The following is a 20,227-nucleotide window of genomic DNA, read 5'->3' as shown; positions in this document are numbered from 1 at the left end:
TTGGTTACTTTTTTATACATTAACTAGCTGACCTGGCGAACTTCGTATCACCTTATTTTTTCCTGAAATATAATAATAACATAATATATCAAAATAAAATATAGCCTATCTTTTAAGTTGGATCGAACTGCACATGGTGTGCGAATTTTATTATAATCGGTTAAGTGGTTTAGGAGTCCATTGAGGACAAGCATTGTGACACGAAATTTATATATATTAAGATTTTTTAACACTTAGTCGAAGGTTCTTGTCAGCCCCGGAACTACGATTTTTTCGAACCGGGGCATAAACTTGATAGTGACGCCCCCTCCCTTCAGCGTTTGAGAAAAACTGTCAAAATTAACAAATGAGTAGCATTTTTGTGAAAATTTGTGAGAATAATAATCTATACGAATAAATAAAATTGGAGTGTAATATTAAAATAATCGCCTTTACTAAATGCATAAAGATGCATACACTGTACTTATACCATAATATCATTTTTTTACAATTTTTGTCTGTCTGTTTGTTCCGGCTAATCTCTGAAATGACTGGACCCATTTTGATGGGACTTTTACTAGTAGATAGCTGATGTAATGAGGGGTAACATAAGTTACTTTTATTTTAAAAATTTATTTATTTTATAACTGCGTTATTCCGTTTCATTCTATTCTATTCTGTTCAATTCTGTTCTATTCTGATCCATTCTATTCTATTTTGTTCGTATTTACTAGACAAATTTTCCGTAGACCTACAGTTATATTTTATGATTCTTATTTGAGTTAAAAGCTGACGCTTGTCTTGTGGTCTCTTTCAAATTTGATCGAAAACTGATGACTACTTTTTGGGTAACTTTTGATAACGCGCATTTACTCGTATTTGACTTCTTTTCATCTACCTCCGTTGTATTACTTGTCGATGTAATTAAAGTCGGTTTTCACAACATATTGCTTAAAGTATTCATTTACTACATTCACTCGAATGAAAAGTAATAGAAATATAATGATACCTTTTTGAACATTTCATTTACTATATATATTAAAACAAAAACAATACAATTATCTTGTAAGTAGAGAACGTTTTAACAATGTTAGTTGATTTAATTACTTGTTTTGAGCGGTTTCGGTTAGCAACGAGCAAATTAAATGAATTGAGGAAATTATTATGTAATATTACATAACATGGTTCCTATTATATTATATATATATTTATACTAAGACTAGACTCGACCGGAGCAGTAGCGTACTGTAACAGTTTCCGAAATCTCCTGTTAAAGGTAGCTAAAACATATTAATTAAATTTATGAATTTTATTAATTTAACACTTTTTTCTTTCATGTCAATAATTATATGAATGATTCGCTTCAGTTTAAGTACTGACAGATATTTAATTTATTAAAAATTATGATAAAATTGCTGCTTACCAAATTCAGTTATTGCTTAATGCCGAATACCATTTTCATTTACCATCAACGGATGAAACTTTTTGATTGTACTCTTTATTTTATTAAACGCCTTGTATATATATTTCTTAAGATTCGTATTGTACGAAAAACTGTTATTACATCACATTATTTTTCACAGAATGTGTTATATAATAATATCTCTTTGAAGGAATGTTATAACGTAAAAGAATGATGTATAGGATAATTTACGTCTGATTTAACATAATGTATCCAAAAGTAACAGATGTTTGGGAAATTTTGCATATTTATATGATGAAATTTTTTCATTTCATTAATTTCTATTTTAAACTAGCTGACCCGGCGAACTTCGTATCGCCTAACACAAACTTTATCGTATGGTATTAAAGTTCAAATTGACTTTTAAGTATTATCACAAATCTTTTGTATGGGAGTATAGAAAAGTGTTGTTTTTAGACTTTTTCAAGAAATTTAAATTTTTTTTTTTTTTAGAATTTGTTCTCCGTAAGAACCATCCTTGTACTTCAAGGAATATTTAAAAAAAAGAATTAGCGAAATCGGTCCAACCGTTCTCGAGTTTTGCGCTTAGCAACACATTCAGCGACTCATTTTTATATTATAGATCACAATTTCACGAAAATGGATTTTGATTGACATTAACTTTTCACATGGCAAAATTAAATTAAAATACCTAATTATATTTTAATGAAGGAAATAGGCTGTTAACGCTTGTCGAGTAATAGACGTCATAAAGTAGCAACAGTCGTATACACCCATACTCATTAACAGTTGCTTAGTGACCGAAATATACATTTTTTATTTGATTACACTCAACCATTCATTTAATAGGTTGGAGTGACCTATAAAGGTCCCAAAGTCTCTCTCTCTCCATATTCTGAGAAGATAATAATGTATATAGGATAATAATGTTGATGATAAACACTTAGGCTTTTGTTTATCAGTCCATCGTAGCATAATATACCATTGCATAATAACCTGAATCGTAATAATGTAGCAACTGAATTAATAAATTGTCCGTAGTGTTATAGATGTGATTATAACGTACTCCCACTTCGTACTGTGCCTACAGAATGTTTTCTCCTTACGTTCTAAACAAATGGTTATAATACTAAGGTTTTATATTGGTATAAATGGAATATGTAAAATAAATTAGTATTATTCCATATGAACATAATTTTAAATACCATATTTTCCAAACTCAAAATGAAATACCTATGCTACGTTAGTATTCAATATTATGTTGATCTAATGCTCTCTACAGCTCTTTAGTAATCGTACTGAAATAATAGGTTTTATAATACGCAAACATATGAGTGGTATAAAATATATAAAATGCGGACTATACACATAGATACCCACATAATAAACACAATTTGTAGTTCAAGTACACATCCACGCGACTTCACCCACGTTGACTTTTTTAGCTACTTTTTCATAATTTTGAATAAAAGTGTGGCCTTCTAAAAATTATAAGAATTTATAAAATTGGTTTATTCGGTTCTATCATGACTTTCTATTTCTGGTTGTTGACCTTTGCCTTTGAATGATACGTGATGGTTAATACCTTAAAGTAAGCCTGTAGTCATAAATGGAAATTGCTAACATCAGATATTTAGATTAACAAATTTGTTCGTTTAGAAAAAAAAAACCTTTAGCTTTATATAATACACCTTTGTTTAAGATTACAACTAGTTTTCATTACAATCTCTTCCGCCTATCACAGTCCACTGCTGGACATAGGCCTCCCCAGGTTGGGGCCAGAAATGGCGTGAACTCAGGTATTTTGCCCATAGTCACCACGCTGGGCGGGTTGGTGATTACAAGGCTGGCTTTGTCGCACCGAAGACGCTGCTGCTCGTCTTCGGCCTGTGTATTTGAAAGCCGCAGTTGGATGGTTATCCCGCCATCGGTCGGCTTTTTAAGTTCGAAGGTGGTAGTAGAACTGTGTTACCCCTTAGTCGCCTCTTACGATACCCACGAGAAGAGAGAGGATGGCTATATTTTTTACTGCCGTAACCACACAGCAAAGATTTATTATAATGCTTGCCAAGAATTCTGAAACGAATATTGAGAAGTTATATCTGTTTTAACTAATATATTGCAATGAGCTCTCGCAGTAGACGAGCGATCCCTACAGTAATAAAAAAACGGCAACTATGTCTTCAACATTTCTGGTTTTTTTTTTACAGTGAGTAACTAAATCATGTTATAAGTCAATTTAACGTATCTTTAACAACCTGTTAATACTGATGGACTCAGTTTGATACTTGTAGAAAAAAAGACTAAGCCAACAATTCTTCTCTTCTATGTTTTTACGGATATATGTAGATACTTATATTTGAAAACATAATTAAACTAAAAATTATTCAGTCAATTTGGTTTAAATATCAGTTTTAATCACCGTTTTACAAATTATAATGGCAGAGAGGAATGTGGATGTGATATAAATTATATTATAATGTAATTAAGTACAATATAGAGTTTTATTGTATTTTATACTAGCTGTACCCGCGATTTTGTCCGCGTGGAATTTAACAAAAAAATAGTTATTGTTCAGTTCGCATTTATAAAAAAAAAACTAAATTAAAAGTATCCTAAGTTACTACTTATTACATCAGTTATCTGCCAGTAAAGGTTCTGACAAAATCGGTCCTGCTGTTTCAGAAATTAGCCGAAGAAAACAGACAGACAGACAGACAAAAATTATAAAAAATGTTATTTTAATGAGAGTTTTATTAATTTTAATTTAGTAAAAAGCGCTTATTTTAATATTACAAACAAAATAATCTATACAAATAAACAAAATTGGAATAGACACTCTTTTCAACCGACTTCAAAAAAAGGAGGAGGTTACTCAATTCGACCGTATATATATATATTTATATTATTACTTCTCTTTGATAATTTTAAACTATTGATTATTATTAATCAACTGCTCTGGTGTAGTGGTGCAAGTAGTCGCTTAAAACACTGGCGGTTTGCGGGTTCGATTCCCGTACGGGATGGATATTAGTATTTGTACAAATATTTCTTTCCGGTTTGGATGCATCTCTTCGTGGGTCTCCCCACCGTAACTCGGAGAGCACGTTAAGCGGGATGTTTTAGGCTGAGTTGCGGGTATTATCAAAGCATAGTATTTTATTTATTTAAATCGTTTACTTGTTACCGCTAACGTGTAAAGTGCCTTATATCTGTTAGGGAGAAGGATTAGTAAATTAAGCCACTATTCGGCTTTAATTCAGATTGGTGAATAATGAAGTCTAGTCACGTGGCAACTCTGTCTCGACGTGTTTCTTCATAAACACGAAATGATTTCTTAAATTCGTGATTAGCACTCTAAATACTTGTAATTTTTTTTATTATAATTGCGAATAAGTATGCCTGAATGTACCTGCTTTACACAGATGTGCATGTCATCATTCGTCAATAAATATATTATCGTTGTAGCTTTTTATGCTTCCATTTTTCAAAGGACTTGAATAAAAGTCTTTTCGTTGTGGAGACGTTCCCGTTGCTACTTGTTATAAGTCATGTGCTTGATAATGATCACTTTGAGTGGAAAACGATTTTGCATTGTAGAAATCAGAATTTGGAAATATTTTTCTACAGAAAAATTGAACATCAAAAAGATTTTATTTATATGAAATTATATTTAATTTTTCTTTTTTTTATCAAATTGGGAGTGTCGTAACCCTTTTGCTTACCAGATATTTTTTAAAGTAGGTATAATTGTATTTTTCTATGTGCCAACTTATATTGTATTCGCGTTTTTCGTCACACACATCTATGTCGTTCACTGCTAGACATCGACTTCTACTTACAAAATTTGCGATCTTACGCTGCGTATATTTTCAGTTTTATGTAATAAAAATATATTTATACGATTTCAGCGAGAAAAGGAAAGCGGTTATATCCTTACAGGATAAAATCACAAATGTTATCTACTCTATATAAGATATTTGTACCAAATATCAAACAAAATTGAAATTTCATTCTAATCTGGACACTTGTCACTTAATTATGAACAGCGTCTGACAAAATCAACGGAGAATATTTTATACTTGAATATCACCCAGCGGCAGTTGTCGCTTCAAAATAGATAACGTTATATTATTATTGTCCTAAATTGGGTATCTCTGAAAGACATCTGGATAGTTTAGAAATTAATTGGCTCAACTAATTTTTTAAGTTTCGCGGTATTATATATTATGATATAACCGAAACGTAAAATGTATTCGTTCTTATTTTTATATTTGTTTAACGCGAAAACTTAAAATCAAAATTATTAATTTCCTTACACTTTTCTAATCAATTTCAGGTCAAATTAATAGAAGAAAAAAAAACACATTATTTTCATAACTGCCGGAAAATTATGCTTCTTTCACCATTTCCTTGAGCAATCCTTTTAGACAGGAAACGGTCAATAACGATTATGTAATTATTAGTAAAGCTTTTTGATTACGCACTTTTTCATATCGTGTGAATTTTTAACAGCTAGACAGAGGGAACTTGATCGTGTGAAAAAGTTATATGTTACCATTCACAACTATCTTAATACATAAGATTTATATGTTGACATATCGATATTTTTTTTTGGCTTCACTGCGCTTACTGTTACGCTATTCTGGCTTTTGGTTACCCCATTGACCACCATTAACCTTAACATCGGAGTAGCGAAACGACTGCTTGTAGTCTTGCCTTCTTCGACTCGCTTAAGTAGTTCTGAATTCGAGATACTTGTAAACGAGGGACCTGTGTACGATAAGAAACCGCTTTGGGACTTTCTATACAATTTCCTGCCGGTAGTATTATTAAAAACAAATTACAGTATCGTCAGATCAAATTTCCAACTTGAGGATATTTTTATTAAAAATAATCTTGCCAAGTCATTAAATTGTAACCTTTTTAAATATTAGTAGCTTATATTTAACTTGCAATATTTTTTTACTTTAATTGCACTGTACAAGTTACTGTCATTATTGTTCACCCTCAACTGGCTGTACTAGGAAGACACAAAGTACGCAGGGAATGAATGTGATATCCTAAACAAAGGTTTCTAGTTAGGAGTCAGTTTTCTAGTTAGGAGTCAGTCCCTACATTCGTTTGCCAACAGCGAAGTTATAACCTTAGTAACGTTGTCAGTTAATTTACTACAGTATGTATTGTATTGTGTTTTATTGAGTAGGTTTATGATTTTAAACTAAAAACTGTGTTGTATATTTGTAAGCGCTGTCGATTGTACACAAATAAATAAATAAATGTAAGTATTAAGTAAGTATGGACATCTTTGTTAGGGTGGAATCTTGCTTCTCAATTTTAAAGTATTTATTTTTAACAGGTTGAGCTGAAATTTTGTATACACGCTTAACTTTGATGACAATGCATGTTTAGCTATGCGACATCAATCTAAATCCAAGATGGCGGTGTAGTTATTTTTCATGCATTCCTACAATATGGGTATTAAATTAATAGACTTACTGAGAATAGCTCGAAACATTAAGTTCTTTAAGTTGAGTCGTTCTAAATTCAATATTACCTAAAAAGGATTTTAATATAATTGATATAAATATTTTCCAACATAAGTTAAATCATCATCATCATTATTCTATCATAATATATATCATCATATGCCGCAATCACAGAGTTTAAACATAATATATAGTTTTAATTTAGTTTCTAGTGCATAAATTGAATAGATATTATATAACTTTACATTTTCAAGACAGAACAAAGTCTGTCGGGTCAGCTAGTATAGTGTAAAAATAAAATGGCACGTGTAAGCCCTACAGTCACAAGGCGTGATCCCTGAAGTAATAAAAGAAATGCAACATTGTATTTAAAACCCTCCTTCGCACTGGGGAGATCCTTCTTCAGTTGATTCATTAATTTTTTTCAATTGTTTGTAATTACTCGTAAATCAATCTCTTAAAGTAAAATATCCTGAATGCTTATATACCCTTAAAAACTGTTTTCTGCAGATGTATGACGTTACTCTCTTGTCTTTTTCATAATATTTCACACAGTGTACAATGTTATTGTTTGCAAGATTAATGAGAGTTTTATTACTAGTCATGAAAATTTTATGTAAAAGTTGTAAATTCTTTTGAAAACAAAAGTTATGGATAGCTGACGGTCGCGGACACAAGACCGACTAACAAAGCCTCGACAGACTAACTATGAATTAAAACGCCTCACATACGAGAGTATATAATAGTGACTGTTGTGTCGGTTACATCGAGAAAAATTACCACGACTTTTGTGTGTAAAAATAATATTTTTACGCAAACATTACATATTTTCTTATACAATAAAGCTGATAATTAAGTGTTTTTATTTCAGTATCTGACACAGCTAAAGGAAATAATAATGTTAGACTTAAGTTAAAGTCAAAATTATGATCAATATTTTATACATATAAATTATATTAATATTAATACATTTTATTGATTTAAAATTAACGTCCACGGGCTCTAAAATGTACATGACATTTATTGATAATTATTTTTTCGTTGGAAAGGAAATATTCCAAGTGTACATAGGAAATACACTATGATGAAGAAACCAGGATCTGATAATGGGATCCCAGAGAAATCGAGGGAAACCTATGAAAATCCGCACAACTTTTTACTGGGTGTACCGATTTTGATGATTTTTAATTTAATCGAAAGCCGATATTTATCATGTGGTCACATTTATATTTTATCGAGATCTGATGACAACTTTTTGAGTAATCTTTGATAATGTGTATTCACTTGACTATTTTTTCGTCTACCTACGTTTTATTACTTGTCGATGTAACTGAAGTCAGTTTTTTTTCGTCAAGCACAATTATTATTTGCATTTTGCGGACCTCGATATTTCGAAAATAAAAAACGTGGTAAATATCCCGTTTTTGAATAGTCTTTTAACTATTTTCTAACTAACTAAACTCTACTTTTTCTATCCAAACATTAAATATTTCTGGCATATATCCTGCATGGTATGCAGTGGCATTAAGCGCATACATTTTGGTCGTTGATATACTTTGGCTATTAAAGACTTCTTAATACTGTCCTTTGTAGAATTTTATGTGTGCGTATAATAAATGAAAGAGTATTGTCAGAATCAATATGGGTAAAGTCAGGAGTAAGAGTTTCTATGAAGAGAAAAGGTTATTGAAGTAGAACACACCGGAAAAGGTCTTGCTTAAATTTTGGAGCAACCCGATTGGAGAAGTACTCAACCGTTTACCAAAAAATAATGCAGACAAGATCAGATATAAAACATCATACTTCTACTTATAAGACTCCAGCAATAACTTAAACCACCAACATTTTTAGGTAAAATAATTAATTTATTATTACTTTTGTTTTGACAAATGTGAATAAATATACTGTCATGTTTTATGAAAACAATAAAAATTCGAATAAAAGACTTTTTTTGTAACTTCAAATCTCGAGATGGATAGACTAGTAGAGATCTTTTATAGAGATAAGTTAGCCCTTGCCAACATTTTTTTAACATAGTGTATAATTATGATTTTAAAGTGCAATAAAGAATATATTAAATTTCAAACAAAGTTGTTTGCTTTATTTATTAATGTTTCAAAAAGGAATTGATCCATTTAGATTAACTATAATATCGAAAAATTCCGTTTCTTCAACAGTAACGGCATGATGACCCAAAACCCATTCAATTCTGTGAATTAAAGTACGGTCAGCAACCCTAGGAACAAAAAATGCTAAATATTCGAATTAAAACCAAACTCAATGCGACAGCCGCGTGTTGGTATTCTCTGCATTATTTTATTAATACGTATATTAACTTGATTATTGATTGATTAACCAATATTACATCACATTAACATCTAAGCTGATAACTATAAGAACTTAAGTATACAACTTACGTAACTTAGACCTTGAAAGGCGACGGCTCGTGTCAGTTATGTAAGTGTCAAGTAATGCCTACCCATTACAAAGCCCATTAAGGTCGACGATTACAAAGTATTAGAACATATGACGCTTCAAAACCTTCAAAACCGCTACCAGCATCAAAATGCGCGGAACTATTAAATAAGAATTAAGAATGAGTTTTTTTATGTATCAATTTAATACACATACACACAATAGCTAAAGCAGCACAGTAAATAAATGTGCCTAGAATTTGTTTTAGTATAATCGCTTCGTTTCAGCCTGTAATATCCCACTACTGGGCATAAGCCTCTTTCTCCATGTAAAAGAAGGAGCTTAATCCACCACGCTGCTCCAATGCGGGTTGGCGAATATATTCCCTACTATGAGTAACGATCGCTATCAGGGACCGACGGCTTAACATGCTCTCCGAGGCACGGTGCGGAGAACCACAAGGACTGCATAAATACCCAGACTACGGCAAACACCTGTATGGCCAATACAAATGTTTGTCATGTGCGGGGATCGAACCCGCAACCGCCAGCGCAACAGGCACAATCCATAGCTGTGACCGTTGCGCCAACGCGGCGTCATTTTTAGTATAACTATTCAATTTTTGATTTTATTATAATGATTTTATTAAGTCACATAAAAAAAATCATGACAGAGTTCATTTCAGTCAAGTCAAAATTTCGATTTTTTTTAGGGCTAGTCTTATTGACATTGTTATATTACAGAAGAAAGTTATTGAGGTCAGCACAGCAGGAGATATCCAGCTCAAAATCTGGAGCAGCCCTACTGGAGAAGTACCTCGATCTAATAGAAAATCACAGCTAAATAATACTGCTTTCAAACAGTGTTGTGTTCCCGTGGTGAGTAGGGTAACCAGATCTCCGGGGCGAGATTGAGGGAAGGACCGGCAAGGCGCTTGAGATGCTTCAGGTGTTGCAAGCGTCTTTAGGATGTGGTAATCGATTACTATCTGGGGATTTAGTCAATATGTGCTAGGTATAGTAAGAATTTAATTGGATCAATGTTGTAGCGACATATCAAACTTTTTTATGCAGTTCTGAAGTGTCTTTCAGTTTTGTTTCATTGCAGTGGGAAAGACAATTCGGCGTTTTAGCGCGACATCAATAGGCGATGCTTATACGCGATATATATGTATACAAGTATAACATACACTCTCGGTCGTCTGGTTCTAGAGTAAACAACTCTTAGTTTGTTTTAGGACAGGATCGGCTCTACGTAGATATATTTTTGTAATAAATAAATGTATATAAGTATAAATCCAGACTCGGGGCAGACATCGATTACTGCCAAATGCAATAATAAAGCAATCGAGTACCTAAGTACTTCAAGTAGTCAACTTAAACACGACGTTATAATTTACTATGATTTCATCGGTCAAGGGGCGTGGCTACGCTAATGAACAGTGATGAGTCACTATTTCTTTTAGTTAGAATAAGACTACATGTATGTATAATTGTATACTCATAATGTCCTGTTGTCGACACGTATAAATATAAAATCTACATTTAAAAGCACCTTAGTAGTCAAAAGAAAAATCACATCGTAGAAACATCATATCATTTTGGTTCATAAAATATTTATGACCTTGGATTTTTGTCTGACAATTTCTAATAAAACGCCACGAAGGGTTATGCGATATATCTTATGTGGAAGTCACCCAGAGGATAAAAACGGTTATAAGCGATGAAAGAAAGAACACTCAGTTTTGATGTTGTTTTGTACATCAAAGGTATGACGGATATATATGATGATACTTGCAAATAAAAGTATTTTATTAATTTTTGAAACAACATTATCTGAATTTTATTAAAGAAAAAAATTTACTTATTAATTTTGGAAATAAAATATTATTATTAAATCAAAACAATATATATATATATATATATATATATATATATATATATATTATTAACCCCAAAATGTACTAAATGGTGTTGGATATTGTAACAGGAAAATAAAACTGTATATTTTTAATTAATAGCACAACTTTTATTATTATTGTTATATTAGTTTGTACAGTACATTGACTAGCGTATTAGGGAACAATAATTATTTACACTTATTTTAACATTTAGCAACAACTTTGAGCATTAAATTTAAGGCTAAACATTAGTAAAACATCGGCAAAACTCTTAAAATACCGAACAAAATATAACTAAAAAAGTCTTCACGAATTAACAACTATTTACGTTTAATTTGTCATTGAAGTTGAAATGATGTCAATATGACCAATATATTATACAGTAATATAAGAAGTTGTAAGTTTATAAATATTACACTGCATATGTTATCTTAAGATTTGTTAGTCTGCTCTGATAAAAATCGAACGCTCAGAATTCACACATAATGTCTAATTAAGTATCTATATAGACATTGACATACATGTATTATTCAAATCTATCAATTCATCTGAATAAACAAATTTTACTCCCAAGAAGACCTTTCTTGTGTTTCTAATCTATACACTGTAACCTACATCGTTTTGAATTGCTCCAAAAAATATTCATTAGTTATGGCTAGGAATTTTAATACTGCTCGTATTTATGTTCTGCTAGAAAAAAAAAAAAAAATAAAAATGTAAAAAATATAAATGTAATATAAATTTGAATTTGGTGTCGGTTTACAATACAAAAGTTCTATAGTGAATAATAAAGTACTCAAGTATGTGTGACATCATATCTTGATAATATATGTCGTATACCTGTGGGCTGTTGTTGTAAAACTATATATATCATAAACGTATGTAGAGTTTTAAGGTTTTAATGTAAACTAACATACAAATGTTGATCCGATTTTGTTTGTTAGTTAGTCCAATTTTCTTTGTTAGGTACAACTCAAGTTGTATCATTTTCTATTATTCTAGTATTCTTAAAGCAGAAATCCTACCTGTAATCCATATAACATTAGGGGTTGATTTTTATGAAAACAAATACCTACATATGTTTCTTTGGCACATTTTTATTTTGGCATTATATCCTATTAAACATCCTATAAACCGTTTCTCCTTAACCACATTGTTTACAAAAAAAAAAAATAAGATTGTGGCACGAAACATTACATTTTTAAAATTTATTGACATTTAACAACCTCACTTAATATGCATACACAACAAAACAGTGACGATTTGGCAACTTTATTTTTTCTGAACTTGTTAAAAATGCTTAAATATGTTAATTGTTGCGTATAAAGCAAATGCAGTTTTATTTCAATAATCTAGTTAGCAGCTATAGAGAAAATAAATATTTCGTTGAAATTTTATTTGTACAACCACTGTCAGAATTAATAAATCTAAGTGGGAGGTTTCAGAGGCGTATTGCCGACGTGAAGGTTGTTGAGCTGGGGAAGAAGGATAGCCCCCGTCGCTATCGTGGTCACCAGCACGAATACCGCAAGTAACGCCCTGTCTGCTACTACTGCCACCTAGATTATAAAGATCGTTAAAAGAGCGTATAGGTGATAAAAATTCCTGTAACACCCATGGTTACCCACCATTTTTATTCTGGTTTGGGCCTTTAACCTTAAAGAGTACACAAAGTCACAATTTAAGAATTTTTGAATGTCAAACTATATGTTATAATATATTTTATCAAAATTATTATTAACTAACTGTTATTATATACATTATTATATGTTATCGAATAGATATAATCATTATTGAATGTAACATAGAGGTTATTACATAAGCTTTAGTGATTATCCGTGTAAGTAAAAATATCTACAAAAAACATCGAAAAGGCAAAATATGATAGACAGCACATTGAAAACAATAAAAATATTATACCTCAAATTTAATGGCGCGTTACTTTCATTACGATTGGTCACGGCGGCGGAGCTACATTTTGTTGATCAAATGTATTGTCTATTTATACTGTTTTCTTTGGACTCTCTTACTGTTTTCAGCCTCACAGACTAATTAATATTGATAATTTTCTTTTCTCTAGACATAAATATTGTCGTTAATTGAAAACAGAAAATTTTGTATTTCATCCTCACGTCTGTATTCGGTAATAGGTCTATATTTTGAGTTGCAAATTTGGCGTAACTACCGAATTTCAATATTCGGTAAAGTTCGAGCGAATTTTTAACAAGTTAAAAGTGTGATAAATTTTATTTTTCCCTGATTGTGCAAATATTTTCGGAATAAATATAGAATAATGATTATTTTTAAATAATCGTATTTATATGCTTTCATTTTATAAGATACAATATTCAGAAAACTTTATAAAGGACATAAATGGATTTATGAACAATGTGCGAAAAATTTTCTAAATAGAATCCGTGTAGAAGATTTTTGTTTGAATGAAACAAGGTGAAATGTTCACTAAAAAAAATGTTTAAATGATCTTATCCTTTATGAATTCTTCCCTGAACACATCTAACGTGAAATAACCTATATTAATTCTATGTAAGCATGAAATGGCTATAAACCGTGTTACAAACATAGATATAGTAAAAAAAAGTAGATAATGCGCGGCCTTTGTTGTTAGTGAAGCCACAAAACTCGGCTCCTTCAAGTAAATACACGCGCTCACGCACACATATGCATCAAACTACGCTCATTTTCGTTAGTATGTCACGAGGCTTCATACAGTAACTTTGCTTATAAAATGCCGTCTTGTGTGATTAAATGGTGCAAAAACAATACCAAAGTAAACAAAAAATCTGAAGGAATATCGTTTCACACGTAAGTACTTATAAAACTTTAAATTTATTGTTATTCCAAAATAATATTGAGGTTATTCGGAACTTATAATTTCAATGTCACGAAATGACGTACCCCGGGAGTGTTGCCAGTAGTTCTTTTTTCCAATACCCCAAAATGTGGGTAAGTAAATTGTACGCAATCAGAAAAATAATTAAGTAAAAAGTAGACATAGTTATTGTTTTTTTTCTCGTGTTATTTTATGTTACATAAATTGAAAATAAAAAAATCAAAATATATTTATGAATTATTAACTCATTTGTTTTATGTTTTAACTTTTTACAATTTTTGAGTAAACTAGGTACCCATATTTTACTATCAAATTTCATGGTTTTAGGTTTCCAACGAATATTTTAATAAGAGGTGAATGGGTAGCAGCTGTAAGACTGAGAAAATGACCACGATTATGCTGGCCATGCGCATAAAGTCAATTTAATACGATTAGTGATTGAAAAATATTTGAACATAAGACTACATCATATTAGTAAAATGCAAACAATGACGATGACTCTGAGTTCTAAGCGACAAAAATTTAAAAAACTTATACAACATAAAGGATTCTAGGTTTAAGAAAAATAGTTAAAAAAAAACCGACTGCAAACTGAAAAGAGATAAACAGAGGGGATAGGAAGTGTCCATTCATACGACTATCTTACGAATATATTTTTTTATTATTCTACCGATTTTTTGTTTTACTTTTATTAAATTTATTTAAAACTATAAACAGGTTTTTATTTTCACATACCCATTTTACCTATATTAAATTAATTGTTTAATAAAAATTTTAGGGACTTTTTTTAAAAGGTGTCAATACTTCACTCACTCACACATCTTTAAAAAAGTGGCTTCAGTTTTCTGTTCTAGGTGCGTTATCTACCTTTTTTTACTTGATCTATGGTTACAAATAAGACTTGAAAAGTGAAAATATACACTACTTGTTTCCATTCAAGGTTGGCGCGTTCAAGTCTCTCGTTTGCTGCGACGCGCTGCTCGTGGCGCGCGGCGGCGTCGCGCAGCGTGCACCCGCAGCACGCGCAGCGCGGACACGCGCCTGTGCACATGGACACTACAGCTTCACCCGTGCCCATGCCCACGCCCACGCCCACGCCTACTCCCATGCCCCCACCAACCGTACTCGCTGCACCCCGATCTACGTTAGGTAAAGGCATAATCCTATTTAGCTTGTATCTCTTTAAAAGGCTAAACAGATTTTTTGACATTTAAAATATTTGCGAGCAATATCAACTTAAATTGTTTCCTTATGTAACCTACGTACATACATACATATATCGTACGTATTATTTGTGAAACCACGAGACAAAATAAATGAAACAATTTACAGAAACACCAGGTTTTAAATGCTATCATTATGTTTCTGGCATTTACGTGACCTTCTTGTTTAAAAAAGTAAAAATAAAATCCTCCAGTGATTATTTTAAGAACTCTATCCACTCTGAAATTAACAATGCGACGGATGTCTTTTTCCTCATTTTTATTTTTACACTCTTCATATTTATCTCAACCTTAATGTTTTAAAATCTAAAGTACTAGTTTTATCTGACTCTTTAACCGACTTCAAATTCCCTATGGTTATTAATACTACAATCACCGATTTCGATGATTTTATATTTAATCGAAGTCCTATTAAAATTTAATTAAGATCTGAAGAGGACTTTTTGATTACGATTCAGCCTTTAACATCACACTGCTGGGCATAGACCTCTTTTTCCATGTAGAAGAGGGATTGGAGCTTAATCCACCACGCTGCTCGACGGCTTTACGGGCTCTCCGCGGCTCGGTGAGGAAACCCACAAGGATAGACATACAAACCGGAAAAACAAATTTGTAAAAATACAAACATCGATCCTGAGCGGGAATCGAACCCGCAAACATCTAGGCCACTACTCGCACCAATGCACTAGAGCGGTTGTTAGTACTTTTTGGGCTATCGCTAATAATACATCTTTACTTGATTATTTTTTCTCCGATCTTCGTTGTATTTGCGTACGTAGTATGCAGTACTTTTACTAGGTGGACCGATTTCGATAATCCTTTTTTAAATCGAAAGGTGGTGCTTCTAATGTGGTCCCATTTAAACTTGATCGAGATCTGATGAGGACTCTTTGGGGAATCTTTGACAACGCGTATTTACTTGACTATTTTCTCGTCTACCCACGTTGTAATACTTATTTGTCGATGTAACTGAAGTCGGTTTTTTTTCGTTTTCAAGCAAACGCAATTATTGACTGCATGACATTATTTTGTCGGCACGGTTTAATCAATTTCAAACGTATTTATATGAATATCCACAAGAAAGTAATCGTCTTTCTCATCGTAATTGCTCTAACGTATTGCGTCTTTTATAGATAATTATATAGAGACTAGCCAGACCTTATATTTATTTTAACGCAGTAGCTTACTATACCTTTTCCGGATTTCCCACCAAACTCAATTTATCGAAAATGGTTCAAAAATTTACTTTTACAAGAATAAAAAATGTTCCCTTTTGTTATTTATCTTACCGTCCTTACAATCTTTGAAATATATAACTTTTCATTCTTCTACGTGACATAAGCGAAATTGTCTGTGATATCTTAACACTGGTGTTACTCTAATAAAACGAGTATATACCTAATTGACATACGTAACTAAAAGCTATTCTGATTGTTATTATATACGCCTGATGACAATCGATTACTCATATATAATTTATCCACCAATCCGCAGTGGAGCTTTGTGGTGGATTAAGAGAAAGAGGCCGATACTCAGCAGTGGGATGTTTCAGACTAAATCAATCAAAAAAAGTCATATAATGAAGGGTTGAATTAAACATTTCATTCATTCATTCATTCTTTAGGACTAACAGTTGTCATGTTATTACAATACTAATCACGTACATTTAATTCGACACGACAACACACGAATTTTAAATAATTTCATTCATTGATTTGGATTAAAACCTTTTAACGGTACCAAGTTTTCCTTTTAAAAATTGTTTATATTATTTTAAATAAATGATAGTTATGTTAGATAAAAAAATATATATGAATAGTAAATAAAAAAATGAATACTGTATAATATAATAATATGTTGACATAAATACATATACATATTCCGCCGTTAAACTGTCACGTAGTTTGGCGGGTTAAGAAATTGTAAACATTGGTCCAATAAATAATTTATTACTATTATTATTACTATTACTTACTTTATTAAAGAAAAATAATATTTTTTTTAAATAAAGAACCTTATTTTAAAGTTTTTACTTTCAATGTGACTACAGACTTTGACAATCAACAAAAGAGTTGTAATATATTTTTTTATTGATTTAATATATTTTTATGCATAATTTAAAAAATATATTAGCTTTCTGCACTCCTTCTCTATATAAACTATAAGTGGACGAAATGTCATACTTCTCCGTCCGCGCAATTTTCGTAAAAAGGGCTACAAAGTTTTTGCTTCACGTATTAATATAGAGATTATTATTAAAAAAGCACAGATTATTTCGCCAATTTCACGTGCAATTATCATGAGAATGAGTGAATGTGAATGGAATTTTTATATACTTACTGAGGTGATTGTGATTTTGACGCGCGAAACGTGGCGATGAAGGAGACGCTGGACCATCACGCTGAACCTCTGCCTTTAAGCGGGAACCTGTGCGCGGGTTTACTTGCACGCCAGTAGTTACCGACACTGTAGCCGCGGTACTCTCGCCCTATATCAACAACCAAGATAAATATACTTAAATATTTTTAATATATATTTTAGAATTATAATACAAATATAATCATATCGTAATATCTAAATATTCCAACGCAAGCAAAGCCATAAATTAACATGAGTTTAATTTTATTATTGTTATACCGTTCGCTCATTTGCTTACCAATATTGCTTTCACAACTTGTTGTCTGAAAAAGTTTTTGGTTGCTTTTTAGCAACAACCAGACTACACTTTCTGATTTAGCTTGCTTGTGTCTTTAATTTTATTCTTTGTTTTGGGTGCAGCAAAGTATAACTACTAAATATTAAACTTAACGTAGATAATAAAAATGCAACGGGTGCTGTTTGTACATTTAAGATATATGAGAAAAAATATTATTGGGACCTTTATCAACTCAAATAGTACCCAAAACAATGATTGTCAGAATTTTTGTCTCTTTGTCTGTGCTTTTGTGCACGTTAATTTTAGAAACGGCTTATCTGATTAAGATGTGGTTTCTACTAATATATTGTGGCAAGCTTAGCTTAACATTTAGTGTTTGTTTCATCAATCACAAGTAAAGTCACTATTCCACGCAGACAAAGACGCGAGCACGGCTAATGTGCAATAATAATGTAATCGTATTTAAACCTCTTTAAAAGCCTCTTTAAAACCGTGAGAACTTTAACAAAGTTTTATATTTTTATCTTTACTAACTATATTTTGTTATTTTTTATTCGACATTTAAATTTAGTTAAATCGAGTAGGTACATTCAAAAACGTATCGCAGTTAAATTTACAGTATCTTTCATTACGAATACCAAACTTTATTTTCAGTAGTAAATATTTTGCAACATTTTCAATCTTTTCAACGTTCGCCTCTGACCGCTCCGTTGATCAAGATACTTACGAAATGAAGTTTAGACTGCAAACCACTTTGAAATTGCTAGTAATTTTCATAACATTATATTTTTAGCAAATATTATTCAAATAAATAATAAAACAAATAAATACAGTGTACTTTAAGATGCCTTGTGGTGATTTCGGCTCACGCGATTGGCTGTCTCGTGTTTAGCCTGGTTATTTCATGGTTATACTGTATTTTTTTTGCACAATGACTTTAAATTATTATATTATTTTAAAGTACACCTCTTTGCCGTTTTATTCTTATTCATGTCCTTTTTCTAAAGGTTGTCTGGAAGAGATCGCTCTTTAGCGATAAGACCGCCTTTTGTACATTCCTTTTTTTGTTATTTTTTCTTTAATATTTTATGTTACATGTATTTTTTTTTTGGTTGTACAATAAAGTATATTTGTATTGTATTGTATTGTAAATTTGAAAAGATTTTCTTTTTCCGGCTAGTTTTTTCTCTGCCAATAGGGATATAGGAACATTAGGTTAAATAATTAGTTTAATAAAGCTGACGATATAACAGAACCGCGATGTCTAATGAGACTGATTAAAGTAAAATAATAAATATTGTCATTAAGATTATTGGATACATATTGGGTACATTTTATATGTGTGATGTACCTAATGTTAAAATGTAGCAATTTGGAAATTGTGATAGTTGATTTTGCTACCAGGAGTCTGTGATTTTTAAACCTATTATTATTATAATATATATATATATATATATATATATATATATATATATATATATATATATATATATATATATATACATTTTTTATTTACATTGTACATTGACATTCGTTCTGGTGTAATGGTGCAAGTAGTCATCTTAACACAGGTGGCAATTTGCATTTATAAATATTTGTTTCTGGTCTGGGTCTATGACGTCTTCGTGGATCTTATTAACGTGCAACGTAAAACTGTCGGTCTTGGTTGTTATAACAAATACGTGTTAATGACCCTAATTCAAAGTGGCGGAAGTATCCGTCAATCCGCAATGGAGCAGCATTGTGTATTAAGGTTCATCCCGTCTCATGTAAGAAGAAAAAGCCTTTTCCCAACAATGGGACGTTTACGGGATGATCGTGTTCAGTTCATAGATACATTATAAGTTTTTGTTATTCATCACGTTTCAAGTACTTGTTCAGAATAATAATAAACTGAATATAAAAATAATTACAAATTTCAACAATAACGACGTAGACTTTGCTGAAAATTAAACTTAATAAGCGATATAAACTTTGTGAAAACAGATTTCCAAGCAATTTTTTTTATCTAACTTGGAATGAGAGTGTTACGAACTTTAAATTACGTTCTTGATTAATCCCAATCAATATAAACAAGTAATATAAAAGAAAATTAAGTCAATTCCTACTATGTACATATAAAATTTTATCTCCCATATAAAACTAAAATTATATTAAGGCTTATCCGATTTAGATGTGGTGTTCATTAATATATTGTTGTATGTCTCACTTAATATTTAGTGTTTGTTTCATGTTAAGCTGTTCATAAATAAAAAAGTTATGTCAATTTAAAGAATCACGTTGGACATGTA

The 20,227-nt window shown here is 31.2% G+C and overlaps 1 protein-coding gene across 1 annotated transcript in view; it reads right to left on the bottom strand.

Annotated features, from left to right (window-relative positions):
• Window positions 1-12,384: 12,384 nt before the first annotated feature.
• LOC123669889 (neuronal acetylcholine receptor subunit alpha-10-like) overlaps window positions 12,385-20,227 on the bottom strand; it is a 41,228-nt gene continuing 33,385 nt past the window's right edge. Inside the window, exons 8-10 of the mRNA XM_045603411.1 lie at window positions 17,621-17,768; window positions 14,983-15,158; window positions 12,385-12,765 (exon numbers count right to left, since the gene is read on the bottom strand). Coding sequence (XP_045459367.1) covers window positions 12,634-12,765; window positions 14,983-15,158; window positions 17,621-17,768 — 456 coding nt within the window. The 3' untranslated portion in view covers window positions 12,385-12,633. The remainder of the gene's footprint in view (window positions 12,766-14,982; window positions 15,159-17,620; window positions 17,769-20,227) is intronic.

Source organism: Melitaea cinxia, chromosome 1 (assembly GCF_905220565.1).
Source record: "Melitaea cinxia chromosome 1, ilMelCinx1.1, whole genome shotgun sequence".
In the NCBI taxonomy this organism is placed as follows: Eukaryota; Metazoa; Arthropoda; class Insecta; order Lepidoptera; family Nymphalidae; genus Melitaea; species Melitaea cinxia.
The sequence above is the reverse complement of the archived record's forward strand: the minus strand, read 5'-3'. Positions and strand labels throughout refer to the sequence as shown.